The 21,663-nt window shown below is 37.9% G+C and overlaps 1 protein-coding gene and 1 long non-coding RNA gene across 8 annotated transcripts in view; one reads left to right on the forward strand and one right to left on the reverse strand.

Annotated features, from left to right (window-relative positions):
* Nucleotides 1-21,663, forward strand: part of bcas3 (BCAS3 microtubule associated cell migration factor) — a 327,795-nt gene that overhangs the window by 194,206 nt on the left and 111,926 nt on the right. The window contains exon 23 of one of the 7 annotated variants that reach the window (XM_034205835.1): nucleotides 19,581-19,778. The exons of 4 other annotated variants lie outside the window; for them this stretch is intronic. In XM_034205835.1, the coding sequence (XP_034061726.1) occupies nucleotides 19,581-19,657 (77 nt within the window). In that variant the 3' untranslated portion in view covers nucleotides 19,658-19,778. Of the gene's footprint in view, nucleotides 1-459; nucleotides 671-13,410; nucleotides 14,894-19,580; nucleotides 19,779-21,663 lie in introns of those variants that run through there. 2 more of the 7 variants (XM_034205858.1, XM_034205827.1) reach the window with 2 other exon arrangements.
* On the reverse strand, nucleotides 19,685-20,758 carry LOC117539635. Its single transcript, XR_004568047.1, has 2 exons — nucleotides 20,495-20,758; nucleotides 19,685-19,957 (listed from the first exon to the last, which is right to left on the reverse strand). It is a non-coding gene; the product is annotated as an uncharacterized LOC117539635 (long non-coding RNA).

Below are 21,663 nucleotides of genomic sequence, written 5' to 3' on the forward strand. Positions count from 1 at the left end.
TCACCACTCAAAGTGATATTTTAAAACATTATCGACTCCATCATGGAACCTTTGGACAGAAACGTGCCTTGCCCTGCATTCATGTAGACTGGCCTGCGCTCTCACTTATCAAGATAAAAGTTGAAGTAATCGTCTGTTCTTATTTATTCATGGACCCATGTGCCACTTTATATACATCTCTGAGCATGAGGTTGGGTTAAAAATAAGTAGTTGGTCATTTTATGAACTATATCAATATCATGACTATGTGGTTCATTTTCTTGCAAACCAGCCTTTTTTTTGATGGCTTAAACCCCTTGTAATGCATGTGAATAGCACCTCTGTTACCGTCTGTTAACAGCTAATGTAAACTGGCTGTACTCGTTATGATTCCAAGACAGATTTGATTTTTTGTTGTTGAGGAAAACACATGGTGTGTCCTGATTTGTACTAAATTTAGTGTTTCGTTTGTATATACAGGGAACAGCAGAGGTTGAAGTGCAACAGAGGCTCGTGATGCACAGCATGAAGTGATACGTTGCCCACGAGGCAGATGCAGTTGGAATAACCATCAAGTAATAACCATGTGTATCTATGTATGTTAATGTGTTGTGCTTTTAAACAAACTTGTTACTGTTTTATGGAAACTGTTTTGAAATAATCACATTTTAATAAAATGTATTAACATGCGGGCTCTACGCTAACTTTTAAAAGTCAGCTTTTGGTTGCCAAAACTGAAAATACGGTTGCCATTTTTAGTCACGTTATATTTTAAATAATTAAGATACTATACAGTTATACATCAACTTAATGATGAAAATGTGACACAAAGAATGTTCAAATGCTTTATTACAATAAGTAATTAACACAATTATTTTAAACTTAAGTGGTAGTAAACGTGTCCACCCTCAATTATATACAAAATATATACAAAAGTCACTAATTTCTTGGTCATCCATTGTCTCCCTTTAAAATGTGGGTTTTCTTGACCTTTGTGCTGACCCCCACCATAGATCCATTGGCCCTTCAGCATTGAAGTCTTGGATTGGCCAGACTAATACATTTCTAATGTTAAATAAATGAAACCATTCACAGTTAAGAATTAGATAATAACTATTAATGCTGTAAATTACCTTTAATATGTCTAATTATATTTAAAATGTGTTACCTTTTTATAGAAGTTATTATATTTGTATGCCAATATTTTCCTATGGTAAAGTTTAGTTTTGCACTTTTATTTTGGTAGTAATAAGATCGGGACTCTTATTTTTGAAGGAACTTTTACCGGAAGTGAATGCACAATGGAGCAGAATGTACATATATATTTCGCCTCCCAAGACTTTACACATTTCCTCTTTGCTTTTCGTTCGGGTTCATCTTGCGCTTTATCAGTAGAATCACTTTGAACATTCGTTTTATGTTGTTTAAGGGTTGGCCGAACTTTTTACCCCACAGTCAAACAACTTAATTTACTTCGCCATTTTTTGTAAAAAAAAACACACGGCGCATGCGAGTAAACGTGCATCGCTTTCTGTCTCTGTAATCACACCAATGCACATGCAACTTAAGTATCAGGTTCCGACTGGTCACAACAATAATTAAATATCGCTCTTAAGGCGAGACACGGCAGGCAAAAACATCGTTTTTCAAGTACTGGTCAATTTTGAGATTTTGTGCTATTTTGATTCTATAACATGTTTTCTTTCAGGCTTTTGGAAGGAAAACGTACAAAATACATATTTAAGTGTTTATTTTACTATAGTTTGTCTATTTGCGTCTGTAGATTTCTCCTAAATTCACCAAAAGTTAGCATTCTAACTTAACATAAAGTACCGCGACCGCTGTGTGCAGCATGTCAACAGAGGTATCGCTGGAAAGCTGTGTCTCTCCTGCACAATCTTATCGGATCCAAATATGGTCATTTCCTTTGTATCAGCAACCAATCGTGAAAGCACAAAGGGGTCTTAAACCAAGAAACGAAATCTCATTGGCTGGTGTCAATTTCTGACAACGTGATTCGTTCAGATGCGTCACGTGGTGTGCTAAAACACTTCCTGGTTAGCTTTCCGCTAGAAATTGAAATCTCAAAATGGCAAAAGAACGGCGAAAAAAACGTTCACAGAGAAGACGACAACAATTGTCAAGTTTGCACGAAGCAAGATTATACAAAAAACAAATGACCCCGAACATGAAATACCTTCACAGAGTGCGTCGCTGCGCAAGCTATCATCCAAAGAACAGGAGGGTTTAGCTAGCGCCTCACTGCAATCTTTAAAGGAAGGCTCCGGTCATTAGATAGTTAATCAAACTTCAGTATTTAGTGAAACATTATGTTTAAACCATACCCTGAAGAAATCAGCGATATTCCCCGGTAAATAATGATTTTATAGCTCTTTTTTATCAAAACCTGTATATTCCGTCAGGCAGCTGCCATTTTTTCAGTAGTCACATGATCCGAAAAACTAGGTTGTGACGTCATCTATGCGTTCACTTTGTAAACACACAACGAAAACATGGCGGAGTATTTGAGTTCGGACTCGTCAGCCGAGGAAGAAGTTTAGAAAAATAAAGTCCAGGCGGACTTACTTTGAATGATCACTATAGGTATTCATTCCATCCAAATACAACTGTAAAAAAAATAAAAAAACATACTCTGTTATCCTCTTAGGCCCCACGGACCCGGACCCGGTTCCGGGGCCGAAATCGCGTCATTTGCAGGAAACAACGTCTAAGGAACCTTAATATTTAATAAACTATGAATATTGTATATCCATATAACGGGAAAAAACTCATTTAACAGATCCTTTTCATTTTTTTCTTCAAAAAAAACACACAATGCTAACAGTGAGCCTCTGAATTAGCCCAGAGTGAAAAATGCTAACCTATTACTGCGCCGAAAATCACTCCTAGCTCCATTATTACTTATCCTAGCTCCACATCCAACACATCGTTTATGATCGTAAAGACACAGAATCTAACGGTGCTCACCTCAACACTGAAAGATACAAACTCGCGACGTTATCAACAAAAACGTACATCAAAACAAGTGGCGCTAGGTACTAACATGCGCTAGGCTAACATGGCTTACCTTGGTCTTTGTCTGGTCTAAACTGGTCTTCAATGGCATTACAACGATAAAAACGATGATGTAGTTAATCCATAGGTTAATATCCAATGTGACTGTGTCCCCTTTGAAATGTTCTGATAATCTATAAGCAATAAAACTGCAATTCCGTTATCTGCTGTCCGCTCTGTGCTCCTTGCGCTCTGGTTCCTGCAATTCCTGCTTCCTTACGTAGTAAACAATAAGTCAAGTCTGCTGCGTAATGTGCTTACGCTGGCTGGCATTGGCAGTGCACTGCATCCCCATTAAGTAATGGTTGATTAATAAATCCCATTTTATGTTTCATCATACTCTCAGAGTAGTCGTCCGGAAACTTGAAATGTTCGCTGCATACATGCGCCTGTGGATCTTTCGGTTCGGGCCGAGCACATTTCGCTAGCCACTGCCTCCGAACGTACTTCCTACGCTTACCCGTTGGCAATAGATGGAACCGAGCATTCCGTGGATTGTTCCTATCTGAATTGTGGCAATGTTTCGCGATACAATGAGGCATATTTCAATAGAATTGTGAGAGTAACTAGAGTAAACAACATGAACAAAGCACATACGTCAATTTGTCCTCGACACCAAACGCATACTTCACGTCACTTCCGGTAAAATAAGTCATGTGACTCGTCAAAATGGCGCCGCCCACAGGGTTGATGTTATTTCGGTAATTAATCAGCTTAAAATCACTGATAACGTCATCGGATAAAAAAAAGAAAAAGAAAAGACTGGCAGAGACTGGTCTGTTTTATCGGATGATAATTATTTAAAAATGCATGTCATGTGGATTGCCTCCCTTTAAAGGTCGTTTTCTCAAAATGAGTTTTTTCTCCTACTCTGAGTTCGAAATGTCAACTTCAGTAGCACTTACATACACCAAACCTTCCAGTTATATTCCTATCAATATTATGAAGGCTTTTACAGAAGGGTTTGTTCATATATCATTCATAGCCTGAATTATACAACATTGTATCCCTAAAAACATGGCGAAAATGGATATTTTAGGGCTGTTGACAGTATTTTCTGATTTATGGAGTGATAAAAAAATATATCCAATATCCCTTCTGTAAAAGCCTTAGATACTAATATGACTACAAAATGAAACAAGAATTTTGAACCTGGCTTTATCCAAAGTTCAGATTTCGATTCCTGAAATGTGTTAAAATATGTGCATATTTAATGAGATAATGGATAATTTGCATATTTAAACATGCTATTTCAGAAAACTTGTAATACAAAAAACAATTGCCTTATTGTAAGTAATTAACTGGAGAAATGTCTAGCTGATACCTTTAAGTTAAAAAAATTACCCTATTCACCTGGGGTGTCTCGCCTTAATACAACAAATAATTAACATTTATCTATTTTGGGGTGCACATTTTGCTGTTTGCTGTCCTTATTTCTTTATGTTAAAAACTGGTTGCCACTGATGGCAACCATTGCCAACCACCCTGACATGTCTATAATGTTCCCTTTTTTAAATCTGTTTAATCTGCAATGTTTCAATGCTATCAAATATTTAAAGGGTTGGATTGGAATCAGGAAGAGTTTGTCGTATATAGGTTCTGGCAACTCAATTGTGTTTTATAATTTACTTACTTATTGTCTTATGTGGTTCTTAGCAGATTGTTATTTGCATTGGTTACACTTAATATCTTGTCTTTTAATTGTAGGCTCAACTCATCTGTTCATATGCAGAAAAAATCACATTAGTGAGTTTACCCAACTCCTAAAATTGCTTGGAAACTGTTGACACGTTTTTTTTAAGTTTTAGCAAAGTAACACGTTCTTGAGTAGAGGAAAACTAAAAAAGTAAGTTTTACCAACTCAAAAAATGCAAAAGTTGACTAAACTCTTAAAATTGCTTGGAAACTGTTGACCCTTTTTTTTTTTACAAAACCAACAGTTTTTACAGTGCAGAGCACTTTTGGATATCCTTTAAGTCAGCATTCACCCATTCATAGATAGAGGCTGCCGTACAAGGTTGGCCAAAGCATTGGGAGAAATCTGGGGTCAGTATCTTGCCCAAGAACACATCATCATGTTGACTGTGGAGGCTGGGAATCAGACCACTCTCCTTCTGATTGGTGAACACACTCCTTAATAGCCTGATGAGCGATCCTACATTTTCAAACTCTGTTAATTTTGTATCAAGAAAGTTTTTAACAAAAAACAAATATTATATGTATAACATATTGACTGACACCAATGGTTACTGGCAATAATACCCACCTCAAAAGCACGTCATTGGTTGTCCCCTTCTTGAATTAAAGCAACTCTCTCTCTATCTTTGCGTCATACGTTCTACAAAATGTTCATGCTCTAGAAACTACTCAGAATAATTGTCAACCTGTGGGGGAAACTTCTGTGTAGCAATGCAGGACGAGTCACCGACTCAAATGAGACACGGGGAGAGCTGGAGCTTTGATGGCAAACACTGATGGGTTTATTTGGAGCTTCGGCCGGAGGATTCACAAAACAAGTCAAAGAGTCAGAGGTTCTGACTTCACGGTAGAGTTGCCACGTAAATTCTGAAGAACTCTACCCCAGACCCATGTATTTAGCTAGTTCAGAGAGAATAATCAACATAGTGCATAACAAGATAGAATCATAACACCTCTATCAGCTGACGCCAACAGGCAGGAACAGGGAGACAAAACACTGAGAGCACAGCAGCCAAGGTTACAGGTGCGTGTGCTCAGTCAGGACAGTATGAACTGATAAACTGGGTCAAAGTTATGGGCCTTGGAAAATATTTCCCCAACACAACCAATGTATTTTGTTTTTGTATGTTTGGTATGAGACATATTTATCAGTTCTAACAAATATAAAGGTGTGTTTCTACCCTTTTGCCACTTTACCAAAACACAGTAGAAGGGGAATGCAACAGCCTATCAAGTCAACATTTGTATCTTACACATATGTTGCGTGTCTATTAGAAAATATATAGATATATTATAAGGGACGGATCCATACACACTTATGGTTACTCCATTCAAGCTGCCTTTAATATCGGCTGGTTGTCTCAATGGCTCTTCAATCCTGAGTGCAGGGTTGCTTTGGAAGTATTATGTGCACCTTTTTTGTTGTACGGCGGACACACACACACACACACACACACACACGTGTCTGTCTCTCTTTTCAGTCTGTTTCACCATAATTGCTAACACCCCCATGCCCTCTGTTCACTTAACACATGACATGGCCCACCTTTTCACCCATCTGTCGGAACTACTGTGTTGAGTGTGTGTGTACGTACGCGTTGTGAGCTGTCATGCGAGACTGGAGCGGTGTTAATCAACGGGCCAAGCCAATGGCATATGGCCATGTCCTGGGGTGCTGTGGCATGTAGGAATGCAGGATAGCGAACTGAACGGACAGGAACTTGTGCACATGGCTGTGCGGATACTGATGTGCCAACATTGCATATGCAACTCGTCAAGTGGGCTTTTGAGCATCCATTTCTCTTTTATTCTGCCTCCTGTTTCTCCCCCTACCAACTTCCATCATCAGTTCCAACACCAAGATTACATCTTCAAACAAAGTGTGGGAGGAACTGTCGATCAAGTCAATGAACAGGATTTCTTTGTTTGCCCATATTCTGAGCTCCCAAACACAACTTGTTCCATCAGGCAGTCTTGTGCAGACACAAAAGCCGCCATATTATGCTTCTGGGGGTTCTCCCTTTCCAGTAGTGTGTTATATAGGTTGTTGAGTCTACAGAGTGACACAACTCTTGGAAAAAGATCCGGGAAGCAGCGGTACGCCGCCAGCAGGAAACAGAAAGCTATGACAGACTTAAAGTACACAAGTGGAAACACTTTTGTCTGTATGGATAGCAGGAGATACTACTGCATACTGCCAATTCCCATTGGTATCTATTAAGTGCTCCTTATATATATAAGTCTGCATAGCAACTTTAAAGTGGTTTGATGCAGACACTTTATCTCATGGACTATAGTGTGTAGGTTTATTCAAATCTCCTTGTGTCCAAAGACTTACATTGTGGGAACAAACAGGTCATAGTGCAACCGAAGGTCTAAGGCCTTTTCAAATTGTAAGGCTAAAACAAAGCTATACTGTACATGCAATCTGTGAAATGAATGATGTTTCATGATGATTCAATTGGTAACACCAAGTTTGAGTTATCTTACTGCTGATCCAACAAGCCCAAAAGGGTGAATGGGAATGTTTCTACAATGCTTTTGCCAGCAGTGGTAAAAACCTATGGGCAATGGTCCACCACTGACTGTTAATTACATAAAAGCAGACACACCTTCACAGTTTGTCACTATTAGGTAATTGAGATTTCAAAAGAGATATATATGACCATGAAGTCACAAACCATTACGGCTGTTAGTTTCTAAACAGTTTAAACTCTAGGCTTGTTTTATGGGGGCTGGGACCTGCTGTAAATTAGTATTCTGTTATTTCATGACATCTTTACCTGCTCCTGTTGACTGTTTGAAAGTTAGAAATGAAAATAAATAAATGTTTCCATTGGAAGAAGTGAAGTTTATTTCCTGCTTTCCAGGCTATTGGACAGAGACTCAGAAAAAAATCTGTAAAAACTCCATAGCATTTACATGCATTTTTTATTTGTTTTTAAATAAATAACATGAACACCTTTTTTCCTTTGCATGCTAGACATATTTGATTTTGCATCTGTTTAATCGTTTTCTGGTATGGTATCGTCTGCCATAGCAGCGGCAGTGATTCAACCTAATGCAGATTGCTGGTCCAGATTTTAATCCAGTGATTTTACAATAGCAGTATTATAATAACGCTTAAAAAGGGATAGAATGTGAGTGCGAGTAAAAGGGAGAACATTGGCATGGCAAGCGATAAAGTCTTAACCCTTGCTCCACTGTGTTGTGGATTAAATGTAGCCTGTTTATTATGAGCTGGGTTTGGGATGGAGGATTAAGTGTTCCCTCACCTCTACAAGAACAGCTCTGGGATTGTCATGGGATAGAGCCGATGCATTAGGACTTGGTACTTATCATGCTTCATAGTGGGAGCGAGAGAGTGTGATCGCTGGACATGACTTGATTTAAGGAAGGTTAATATTAGTCAAAGGCCTGACAAAGAAGTCCTCTTATGATGAAAAGATATCCTGTGTCACGGCGTGTCTAGCCACTACCTTCTACAGATTTGCGACAGCAGGTGGTTTGTGACTCATAAAGTCTTAGGGCAGACTAGGACAATACATTTCTTCAGTGCATTGGGTGACATCCAAGTCGCTTTATTTGGGAAGATCTGGTGTAAAATATAATTTGTCCTTGTGTCATTCTTATGACATTTATTTATTGTTTTTTTATGTTAAAAGGCAATTTTCTACAAATAAAAACAAATCACTAACCCTTACCCTAATCCCAATAATGTAATACTGAGTCAAGATTAACATTTATCTTTATTTAAGGTGTATTTTGAATGAACTGTAGATATATCAATAGTTTTCATCCCCTAAATAAATATCGTACTTTACATTTGTGCTGCATTTGTCTTTTTGGTGCATAACTAAATGATCAGAGAATACATCAAAACTAATTATGACCTGGATTAAAACCATGTGATATTATAGTGTCAAAAGTATGATTCTAAATAAAGAATATATAGAATAGTAGAATAATTACATTATTAATAACAGGGTTCCCGTGGGGTCTTAAAAAGTGTTACATTTGATAATCTGAATGTAAGGCCTTAAAAAGGTCTTAAATATGACCAAAAAAATAAGAAAGGTCTTAAATATGATTTAGAAGGTCTTAAAAATTATGGGATTTGAAAGGTACTTCTGTGTAGCGATCGTGTCTAAATGTGTTTTGGGGGAAATGTACGGTAAGAGCCTTTCAGTTCCCCCCTACAATTTGTATTGAAATAAATCAACATGGAACCAGTAATCACTAACTTTGTTTCCCCCGGCCCCTTATTGGAGAACACCCAGCTAGTAACCTAGCAACCAAGCTTCAGCTAGCTGCAGTCAGAAACTCATGTATCTTCAAATCTACTTACAAATCAATATGGTGAAGTGTGAGTTCAACCGTATTTGGTTGGAAAACATCACATTTAGTGCTTGGTTGAAACCAGTGGAGGGAACGTGTTTGAAGCCCGCTGCACCTTTTGCAAAATAAATTAGCGTTTGTTTTGCTAATGTAGCGTTAGCTAGTGCAGCGTTAGCTAGTGTAGCAGCTCCCGCAACAACACCGGGGGACCTCCGGGCGACGTTTGGGTCTACGTCAACCCTAAAAGCGGAGGTGCTGTAGACGCTAAATACCGTAGTTAAACACCAATCATACAACAGCAACGATGAAAGATTGTAGCCAAGGCAGCAGGGCTCTGAATCAGTGGCGGCCGGGCGCTAGGGGCGCCGCCCCCCCTCTTCCCACATTAAACATTTAAAAAATATTTATTTAAAAAATATATTTTTTATTTTTAATAAACAAGGTAAATATTATATAATTGGTATCAGTAAAATGTATAATCTACAATAAAATCTCGTTTAAAATTATGTTACGATGTCTAAAGTTACTGATAAGTCACATTTCCTGCCTGGCCTTGCCCGTGTATTATTACCCTCTCTCATTTGGGCGCTATGCACAGCGCCCGGACGAGAGTGCAGCAGAAGCCAAATGTTGCTATCTTTAAACTATGCCGCCAAAAAAATTGTTCAGCCAATCAGCGTCATCTAATCTGATGGTCAAAGGGCGCCATACATCAGCGCCCGGTGCAGTCTGTGAGTTGTTTGGACTCGTATCCGGGAGACAAAACAGGAAGGTGTCATTCACTCTGGAAGCTATCATTAGCAGCTAATGAAAACTCAGTTTTTGACATAAAAATGGAATTATGGATTATCAATGCTTTTTCAAAGTGACAGACACATTGGATTAACCTATTGATTAAACTTCAGCCGCGTTTTTCTCGTTTTTGAACAGAATAAAAGCAAAAGGTGAGCATATCACCTAAAGCTACGTCGTGTGATGTCTGTATTTGCTTCCCCTGTCGCGAGTTCTGATCGCTCAGTGATGATACTTATATTTCTAGAATCTGTGGAATCTCAGCTTGTTAGCTAAGCTTGTTTGTGCATATCCGATAAGTATACCGATTGATTTATACCTAGAGTGCATTAGCATTTTTTCGCTCAGGGCTCATTTAGACGCTTCTTGTGAGACTTGTGTTTTGTTTCGGTAAACATGGTTCATATCATCAGTTAGCTGAGTTTCTTCCTGTTAAATGAGCAGGACACATGAATAGTTTATTACATTTTAAGAAGCCCTGAGACACAGTTTCGTGAGAAAAAAAAACGGGGGGAAAAAGGCCCCTTAACAGGTTAAATGGGAATTAAATCATTTTAAGTCATTTTGAGTGTTCCCAAAGCCCCGGTGTTCTGCAGTTTGTACTGTACTGTTGCACAGTTTATGCTGTAGAAACTATGTCCAGGACAAGGTGTTTGGAAGTTTTGGAAGATTCATAGCTAACCACACTGAAGATTATGGAGGTATTGATCCGTCTCATAATTGTAAGACTCAATTTGTCCTTCCGCCCCCCCCCCCCCTCCCTCTAACATCACCAGAAGTCATAATTTAAGGGGTCTTTTTTTGTTGTAATTACCGGGGGAACATCCCCCCGGACCCCCATAGTATTGTTTGGTCACCATTTTCACAGCCCCACCTAAAATATTTTCCATCAGCCGCCACTGCTCTGAATATAGCTCTTGTCACTCTCTCACTCACACACACACACACACACACACTAGGGCTGCTCGATTATGGCAAAAATCATGATCACGATTATTTTGGTCAATAATTGATATCACAATTATTAATTATAATAATAATGATTGACTTTGAAAACATCCATTTATTGAACTTTAAACAAATAATAATTTGAACAGTATGTTTTTAACTGTTGATTACCCTGAACGTATAATTCAACTGAAAAACCAATCCAAAAATAAATCAAATAAATGATACATTTAAATAAATAATATCAAAATAATAAATACCAATAAACAAGATCAACAAATATTTTGGAGCGCACTTCCACAAGCTACTAAACATATATAAATATGATAAATAAAAACAAATTAGACTAAAATTAATTAGATCAAATATGTTCTATCTAGTCACAACCTAGCAAAGCAAAATAATCGTTTTTTTCGATTATGTTGTTTTCGTAATTGTGGCAGGCCAAAATCTTAATTGCGATTAAAATACGATGAATTGCACAGCCCTAACACACACACACTTTTTGTCTAACACGCTAACACAGTTCTGTACTGTTATGCTGTTATGTTCAGTCATTGTTCTTATGTTGAACATGAATACATTTACTTTGTAAGTAATTATGGGACGTATTTCTTCTTTCATAGCAATTTTCCTTCATACTTTCTTGCCGTGAAATAGGTCTTAAATTCTATTCAAAGTGGTCTTAAAAAGTCTTAAATTTTAGTTGGCGAAACCTGTAGGAACCCTACATACAATTGTCAGTTAAATTAGAGATGCTTGGTCAAAATCATTATGTATCAAACTCAAAAGAAAATACCCTATATGTTTTATGTTTATTTTATAGCTTACTAAGTACATTTTAATTGTATGTATTGTTTTTTTCCATAGAAAAGCTAACTTTGAAATGTAAACTATTTTTAATTAAAATGTAGTTTTCATTATTTTTTTAAAGACATTTACAATAATACAGGTTCACAATTGAAACAAATATGTTGTATTAGAACTAACCAACAGTAAAAGGTAATGAAATATAAATAACATTTAGTCATTTTCTGCAGCAGTTTGTATTAAGGTAGAATAGTTCCATTACGTTGTATTATATACAGCAGACATGTGACTGGTGGTGTTGTGTCTGTAGGAAAAACATTTGATGTAGCTTTCCTCTCCAGAAACAAAAGTAATGTGTACATGTGTGCCTGGTGTTGTATTTAACAGTTCCCTTCTGAAGATTGTTCAGACATGCCATACTAAACACAACCCCCCACACACATGCGCGCGTGCACACACATACACACACACACACATACATACACACATACATACACACTCTTACGGAACCTCAGAGCCATCGTATCTCACACAGCAGGGCACATGGTCGATTGCCGGTTGTGGAGCATTATCAGCCTCTGTGTTTGTGTGTGTGTTGTGCAGACATGCTCTCAGCTGAGGGAGCTGGTTCACGGGCCGGTCAGAGCCGCCTTATTTCCTGTTAATTGACTTAAGATGGGCAAACAAGACCTCAGCAAGCACACGGTACCCATTACACTCACACACAAGGAACACACAACAGCGAGATGCACACACAGCCACAATTGCTCCTGCGTGTGTTAGATGCTTTTACAGTTCCATCAGACCAAACGAGGGGGTTGTGTTTTCCCAGTCTACAGCTGGATACAGCTCTGCCAGCACTCATGCATGATTACTAATATGTTAGTCACCTGATGGTATAAACGCCTCCTGGATATAGTTACTTGTATTCCAAATGAGGGTTATGATCTGTGAAGCTGAGGAGACTGTCCATCTTGTTTACAAAACTGATATTGAATGGCAGCTTTTCAATATTTCTGAAGACCTTTTTTACAGGGATGATGCAATGTTGCCTCTTGATGTCAAAAAGGATAATAACACTTTACCTGTTGCTGAATATCTCCATGTTAAATCCTTTTTACACATTAGTGTCAGCAAAACACCAAGTTGGAAAATAATGACACTTAGAAAGAAAACTATTTATTGGTTCTCAAAGGTGAATTAAAGAAGAAAGTGATGCCAACATGTTAAATTGACTGAATATGCACTTGTGATTTTAAAAAAATGCCAGACAAGGGACCACCTATCCTTTTTGTAATCACGTTTACATAATTTATATCTGTATTTGTATATTACTAGAAAACAATAAAAGTTGTTCAGTTTTGTAGTGGTCTGCTACCAGCAAGTTCAGTTTTTGAACAAAATTGGTAAAATAAAGATATTTTAATGGTGGGAAATGTTGATCTAATTATGTTTCAGGTGAAGGGGACTTTCCTCAGCTTAACAATGGTTTCATTCACACCCCAGGCTAACTTTGTAATTTTGTATTTATCGATGTTAGTACATGAACAGAAAATCACTTTTTTAAACCACTAGCATCTTCATGGCTTCCTTTGCCTCATGCACAGCCAAACTGCTCTGATAAACTGCATGCCTCACTCGCTCATCTGCCCTCTCCAAATATGGATGTGCTTGCTGAGGAAAAACAATTTTTCTAAGAAAAGAACACAGTCATGAATTACCGGCACAGATTTGAAATCAAACTTTTTCTTTTTTATTTGTCTCCTGCAGGTTATTCCTAAAAAGGAAGCTCCTCGCTCTCCAAATTACCATTTCAATTGATTTGAATTTTTTCCTAACCAGCATGTCTATCATTTGTATTGCCCCTTCATTCATCCATCCATCCATCCTTCTCTTCTCCCTCACTACCCAATCATTGTTTTGTCATTGGTGTGTGAGAGAGAAGAGGACAGGCGAGAGGAGGAGGAGGAAGAGAAGGCGGAAGAGCTGAAGATGGCCAGCTTTCTACTTGTCTGTCTTTCTGTCTTGTGTTTGTCCAGGTATGGCCTTATGAAAAATGACTGACCTGAGTCATATCCATTTGATGTAAATACTTCTATCTTACTCAATTCCTAAAAAAATGTTGTCAAGGAGCTGGATGTCATAACAGTAACTGTGACAGAAGTCGCAATTGGTCAATGGTAAAATAGATCAAAGCGAAACAGATTTGATTATCACGTTCTAAGGCTCATCCTTTTACTGTTAGTTTACCTACAGTAGGATTGATCAAAGTGTTTTACCTGCTTTTCAGCTTATTTCACTCTAATAAGAATTCAACCAAAAAGTACATAAACACTTTAAGTGGGACAGGATGTGTATTTTGTTTGTCTGTTTATGTTCTTTTTGTGCATCATTATAGGTGCACAATAGACAATAGAGTGGTGCAGTTTTTCGTATTTCTGTAGGACGACCAGGACGTTAGCATTGCAAGGACTCCCTCGACAAATTCATTGGTATTTTTCTATTGGATTTCGAAATTAAGATCTTTGGCAAACACAGATTAATGATAATCACATGTTTTGTATATACATATTAAGACCATTAGGTTTTATTTTGAATGTGTAAATACAATGGCCAGAAGTAAAAAGCTAAAGGCAGACTTGTGTTTGGACTAATCTTTATTAGTCTCATTTAGTCGCTCTTTTTATGAAACAACATTTGAAATGCTAACTCATTTCTGGGTTTTAGGACTCATCCCTGCACCACTCTATATCGGTGTTTCACTCAAGCTGGATGGTATCATCTGGACTAACATTAACAAAGACAGAAACTAACACTGTTCCACAGACACTGCCAACTTTCTAGTGTTGGTGTTTCCTTCCTCTTCTGTTTGGCATCTGTCTCCGACAATTATCATTATGTGACTGAGACAACTGAAATATATGTTTTTGAAATGTATTAGGGTTATTGTGGTTAGTCTTGTTATTCTAATGCTGTCGTCAAAACATGTTTTAAAGAGAGGACAATCATTATTTGTGTAATTATGTTAAAACACAATATAACACACAAAAGACTTAGAAATGACACAACAGAGGTTACATTTGCTTACACCAAGTGGGATATCATGCCTGATACATGATACATTAAATCATTTAGTAATGTACTTGTCTTTTTTGTTTGCCTTTATAATAGCGGCATGAATAAAAAAGAGATCTAGCCATCTTAATTGTTTTTAAATGTCAGTGTGAAGGTGAATAAAAATACTTCTGGATTACTAAGGCTGCAATATTGCTCTTATTTACATTTGCTTTTTTTGCTTATAACAAAAAACACCTTTTTTTATTCATTTTATTTTGAGCTTACTCGGACAATGTTTTCTGGTAGTTGGATACATTTTTTTTGTGATTTTACAAGAGACAGGTTTCAAAGGATGACACAAGTGCAATCTATTCACATAACTCACCATAACCTTACTTTAAAAAAAAATGGTAGTAAGATACCTAATAAGTTATAACCTGTTGGAATTAGGTTTCTCTTTGTAACAGCAAGCAGGTGCAGTTTACTGTACTGGTGGAATGTAGTGGCCACTGAATAAGGTAATTGATAATCCATTTATGTGATTAAAATGACGCTCAACATATGTTATGCTACCAATAAGTAACATTAAAGAACAACAGAAAGATGTTGAAACATTTTAAATGCAAAACTTAGCGTGTCGAAATATGTATCTTAAAGAAGCACAATATGTTATGAGCCAAAAATGGAGGCTTCATAAGAAGCAGTTACATGGTCCTCTCAACCTTCAGTGCAAAAGAGAGATTGAAGTCCTGGGCTCAGCTGTCTCTTGTATCATGGTTCAGTTTTTCTATGGAGCAACTTGCACTAACATGAACACAATACACACTCAGCTGCATTTGTCCTTTAGGTACAGAATATCTAAAGGATGAGATAGCAAGAAGGTTAACATTATGAGGGAGCACTTGTGTATGTAGAGGACAAGGCTATGTGTTTGTATGGGGCTCTTACAGTGTTCCGTTGTTGTTTTCTTCAAACTGCTCATATCAATATGCATACAGTGGTACCTCTATGCATAAATGCCCGAGTAAATATACAAGTTATAGTTCAGTTTTCCTGCTGTTAAGTTAGTTTAAAGTTGCTAGGACTGTAAACTATGACCAGCACACCAAAGAGGAGTGCTTACTCTTTGTGTAATTGTTATACTTACATGACATGTTGTTTATGTAGTGCTAGTGTTGTAGTCAAGACCAACTTAACTGAGACCATGTCATGAAAAAAAGGTTGGAGTGTACCAGTACCAAGACTAAGACTTTAAGAGGTTGAGACCAAGTGAAGACCAGGACTGGGCGAGACTGAGTCAAGGTCGTAACCAGACTAGTATGAATACACCACTACATAATACACTTACAATAAAAAGTGGAAGATACCATAGTCAATTTGATCTGAAAGATCCACATTATCATAAAAAGACCCACGCACAAACAGTACGATATCAATTCACCTTCATCATATTTATTCAAAAAGTGATTATTTTAATTTAAAACAGTACATTTGTGAAATCAACCTAGCAGAAGTTTTGGCCTAAAAAGGAACTTACACTGTAACTCCAGAAATGTTTATGTTGCCCCAAGAGGCTGAATTGTCTTCAGACTGATAGCTGCTTTGTTCTGAGATCTACTATAAAACAAAAAATCTTTATGGACACCGTAATAAAATATAGTTAAATAGCAATAAAATAAAGCAGTAATTTACATGGAAATAGAATGCTATGAATGAATTATAGGATATAAAATATGTCTTACCTTGAGAGTTTTTAAGTATGTGCCTGGGTTCACACGTATACAGCCACCCACGCTACACCATCTTTTCTCAATTCCAGCTCATTTCAGCATAACACCATAATTGTGTGTTTTGTGTGAGGACAGAGGACAATCTCACATCATGTAGGCCCCCACGGCAGTGTGTTTGTGTGACAGCGTCCACACGATGACTGCCAAGAATGGTGTTTGTGTGCATGTGTGTTTTGTATTATTTATACATATGGACGAAGGAGGGTTTGAAGGCGGTCTTTGTTTAAACTAAATAAATAACTGGTTGTTGGATGTATAGACACGTACACACCAAGCGGCAAACTCTGGGGCAGAGCCAGGAGGCCAATAAGGAAGTGCCTCAAACTGTAGTTCATCTAGTGGCCAGTAGGAGCAGTCTGCAGAAGGGAGCAATTTCCATAGGCCCCCATGTTAAAATGACCAACTTTACAGCAGAAATAAACATGTTTACATCGTGGTTCAAAAAACCATATTCTCTGTATAGTTAGATTCCCCCTTCATGACTACAGTGTGGGGGGTGAATTGTTTGAAGTGTTTGCCTAAATTAGGGTGTGGTCACCTTGAGTGACAGTTCTCTGCAGTGAGTGCTGCTTCTAGCTTTCTGTCTCTCTGCTAGCAGCTCCGTTAGCTCAGTAAGCTCCACGATGCTACAGGGGCTCAACTGCTCGGCTGATCCCGGGAACACAACTTGAACCTGGACGTGTTTGTTGTGTTGGTGCCTGGTGGAGTATTCTTCATTTAAATATCGGACTTATCTTATGTCTCTGCGGTTAAAACAGACCGTCCCTGAATGCAGTTTATTCGGTAAGTGAAATTCAAGCACTTTATTTCTTATTGGTCTTTTTATTCACCTAACGAGCGAGAGGAAGCTACATCTGTGCTAACGATGCTATCCGTAGCATACAAGTTAAAACATAATAGAGAAGTTTAAAACATTGAGAAGGATTATACTGTAGAACAAACGGCTTCTGTGTGAGGTTGGTAAAATAAGGTCATCCTCGTACATTAGTTAGTTTGCTAGTTAGATAACTATGCATTGTTATTGTTGATTTAAATTCGCTATGCTTGACGATGCAGACAGCTAATGCCACAGTAGTTTTGAAGAGCAGTGAGCGTACTGTATATGAGATTAACCTCACTATAAGATCTGTGTATCTGAAAAATATGAATCTCACAGTTCCAGATGGTTCCAGAAATAACGTTAACATAGATATTGCAATATGGTTTGTTGAGCTGGAGTTGATTATTGAAGCGTAGGCTACTGGTTAACGTTACCATCATAATAAACGAACCCAAACGTTGTTGTTTTTATTAATATTATTACCAATACTTACTAAGCATTTTATTATCATTACACTGGAGAAACCGACTTATTGTGGCAGCAGAACATGTAACTTAATGCCTGCAATTTAAGGACGAACAATTGCGTAGTCAATGCTTTAAGGACAAGGAAATTATTTGTTTAAATATAAGATATGACGTTATGTGTGCTTCTGTGACAATTAAGCTTATTCATTGCATTACATTTGTTAAAGATGTTCGACGTTTACCCTTACGTGTGTGTTACAAATGAATGTGAATATGGCATAGGTCATGACATATATTCAATTTGACTGTATTACGTTCCCTTCTGAACTAGGGGAATCAAAGAGAAGCAACACAACCAATAACCAGATTGGTATTGGTAATTATTATAAGGGGTTTTATTTTAGACAGCAATGTAAACAAAAGGCAGGCAGCCTGAAACAAACAAAGGAAGGACTCTAACAGAGGAGTCTAGTTATTTGTGGGGGAAATAAATACTAGTACACTAACTAAAGAACGAAACAAAACCTCACTTCAAGAGTGGTACAACTAACAAAGGGAGTCTACACAAAACACAGCTAAACTAAAGGCAACAGTCACAAATCCTAACTATACTCTAAACACTAACTAACCTACTCTACACTCTACTAACACACAATATCACATGGAGATAGACACACAAGATTAACCACAGCATGAAGAGCAAAATGCGAGAGGCGTCTGTTCACTCAACAGAGCCTCCAGAGTGGTAGTTGTTCCCGGGCTTTATAATCATCTGCAGCAGGTGTGCGCCGGCGGTGTGCTGCGACTGGAAGACGTCGGGTCCGGCGTGCTCCAATCACGATCTTCGGAGGCGGACCACAGGATGGGCAGCCAATGACGTCAGGGCTACTGCGCAGCTTATCTAAATATTACACACACAGCTGAAAACACTCACAGGCAGATTAATGAGCAGACAGAAACAGCAACCGTAACAGACTGTCTCATGAAAAACTATTCCAAAGTAACAGTAAAATAAAAAGGACCCCAACTATTCAATAATACACAATCCAACTGATAAGATACAGTAAGGGCTGTGATATCCAGCACTTTGTTTTAAAGGATAATCAAAAAGATTATGACATGACGTTTGCATGTAAAAAAGTCTGTGACCAACACATTGTTACTTTACTATCTGTTTGTTCAAAGTTTCCAGGTGATGCAGACAGACCAGAGGATGCTGACCATGAGAGACAGACCTATTCCTAACATCAGTGAACTTCAGCATGGACTCAAAGTGACCCCTTTCATACTTTCATTAAATAGATAAAGTTACAACTATAATGCACTGATATACATGCCATTAAACATGACTAAATACTGACATCAAGGAAGTTGACTGTTCCTTCCTTGCAAAAAGTTACATTTAGATTTGACCAAGCAACATGATTTTTTTTGTCAGCTTTCACATATCAATGTATTTAAGGCAATTATTATTTTACTTTGTGAAAATTGCTACCATTTGTCTCTACATATTGTCTGTAAAAGATGTGGTAAAAGTGGTTCTTGCAGTGAGACAACCAAACAGCATGATTCTACATTTACACTAAGTTCTGATAACAGTTGAATAGTATTTAATAATAACATATATTTTAATGTTGATTAACTTCATAATCTGATTATCGATGTTGTACAAAGTGATTAATTTAAAAAACACATTCAAATAATGTTGTATTTATTTCTACAGCCCTCTAACAAACCTCTTTCATAAATAACACACTTACTCTGCAATACTGTCATATGTTTGATGTTTCTTGTAATTTCTGTTAGGAAAGGACATACCTGAAGGACACAACTGCCTCACCGTTTTCTCCGAGGGGCAAGAAGAAAAGGAAAAGCTGATATGAGATTAAAGACCAATACAAGACATTCACTAAGAAACTACTCTTTTATTGTGAACACAAAGATCTGCACACTGAATAGTGTGTATTCAAACAGGACCATCATTTGTTTGTGACAGCTGTGCCCAGTATCGGCTCACAGATGCAGTTAGGTGGTTTCTTCATCAGGCCTGGTCCTCTTCCCAGAGAAAGATCGCTCCACCTCAGTCCTCTCCAGCCAAATCCACAGACAGGACATCCGTCACACTGAGGTCTCTCCCAAAGCCTTTGCAGCTCTGGACTCCACACTGTCTCAATTGATCCACACTGTGAATATGAGAGGGGAACATGTGTGTGATAAATGCTTTAGACAATAAGAAATATGAAGTTAACTGTAAGGAGTGGCTCAGTTTTTTTAAAATAAACAACACTATTACTGTATTTCAATATCTCACGTCTGAAAGTTTCATTTAAAAGAAGAAGAGGCACCTAAAATGAAGATTGTTATTTCAATACATTTAGTTGATTTTGTCTTTTTAATTGTTTAAAGTAAAGTAGATAGAACTGGTACTTAAGAGTTTGAATACAGTCTGGTTGTGGAGGAGGCACACAGGTAAGAGCACTCACTAGCTACCATCACATGTAACTAAGCTTGACCTGAATGTATTAAAAGTATAATTAAGTAATAGCAATAACTAAAATGATGCACATATTTGAATCTTTGCTGGATCCACTGTTGAATTTACCACAAGATATTTTAGAAACCTGAAGGCATTTTAAGATTTGTATGCAAGCATTATCCCAAAAACTCTATACCTTAGATTATAGTTGAAAGTGTTGCTGAATAGTTTCATGTTCACTTACCTTAAGCAATGTAGAATGCGCAGACCGGGAGCAACAGATGTAGGTTAGCCGGCTAGCATCACAGAGCAACATGTTATCTTAGCTTGGTAGCCTCAGCTAGCTCTGGAACTTCCAGCTCGGTGGCAGGAGTTAGACTCTGACGTCACTGTCGAGCTGTTAGTGGCCGACACCGACTACTTTACCCCTAGTTTCCACCGGGTCCCGTCTGCGGCGCATTACGTCTACGCCGCATTACGGCTGCGCCGCAGTTTTGGTCCGGCCTCCTCCGGCGTCATACCCTACCGGGCGCGTTTCACGAGCGTTTACCAGAAGCATTACTTTAGGCTTCTCGGCAACTCTGCATAATCCTATGAGTGACGTCACTGACACTACATCCATTTATATATAGTCTATATGGTACACACACACATACCAAGAGGAAATATCCCTTTATTTCAGTGTTTTGTATTTTAATAATATATTAGTTTTAACACTCAAGTGAGCTTGGAAAAATGAGGACGCTAAACATTTCTTAATTTTTCAGAGCGTCCTGACAGCGTGGGTGTGTTATCGTAACATAGTCCTTGTGTGTCATGTTAACAAGTGCACACACACACACTATTTTTTGTTACTATTTTACTTTCCTGTTACATCATTTACAAGTGTCACTCTGACACAACCTTACTGATAATGAAGAACAATTAGACTTAGCTCCAGCTGACAGCACAAGCTATGAAACTAAAACTATATGGAATGCTTTTACTTCTTTGTAAGTATCCTAGATGCCTTAAAACCTGAACCGTGTGACTCCGGGTTCATATTTGTTGGCTTGCACCCCTCTCCCAATTTGAACCATTACTCTCCACTTTGTTCTCCAACAGTTATAACCTCACAGTGTGCCTCTGATTACTGTCCTGGTGTATTTTAGACTGTTCTGGGAATCCAGAAAAAAACTGATACTGGTCCCAGCAGAACTCTTGGTTACACACATTTACAGTAACCCCGTCTGTGTGTGTTTGTGTGTGGGTTGCTGTTTCGTTTGAAGTGCTCATTCCCCCTAAATTACAGTGCTGCCATAATGAAGTATTACCATGCAATTCCAAGGCAGACCAATACAAAGAGTGCGCAGTTGTGTGTGTGTGTGTGTGTGTGTGTGTGTGTGTGTGTGTGTGTGTGTGTGTGTGTGTGTG

This window comes from Gymnodraco acuticeps, unplaced genomic scaffold (genome assembly GCF_902827175.1).
Source record: "Gymnodraco acuticeps unplaced genomic scaffold, fGymAcu1.1, whole genome shotgun sequence".
Taxonomy (NCBI): domain Eukaryota; kingdom Metazoa; phylum Chordata; class Actinopteri; order Perciformes; family Bathydraconidae; genus Gymnodraco; species Gymnodraco acuticeps.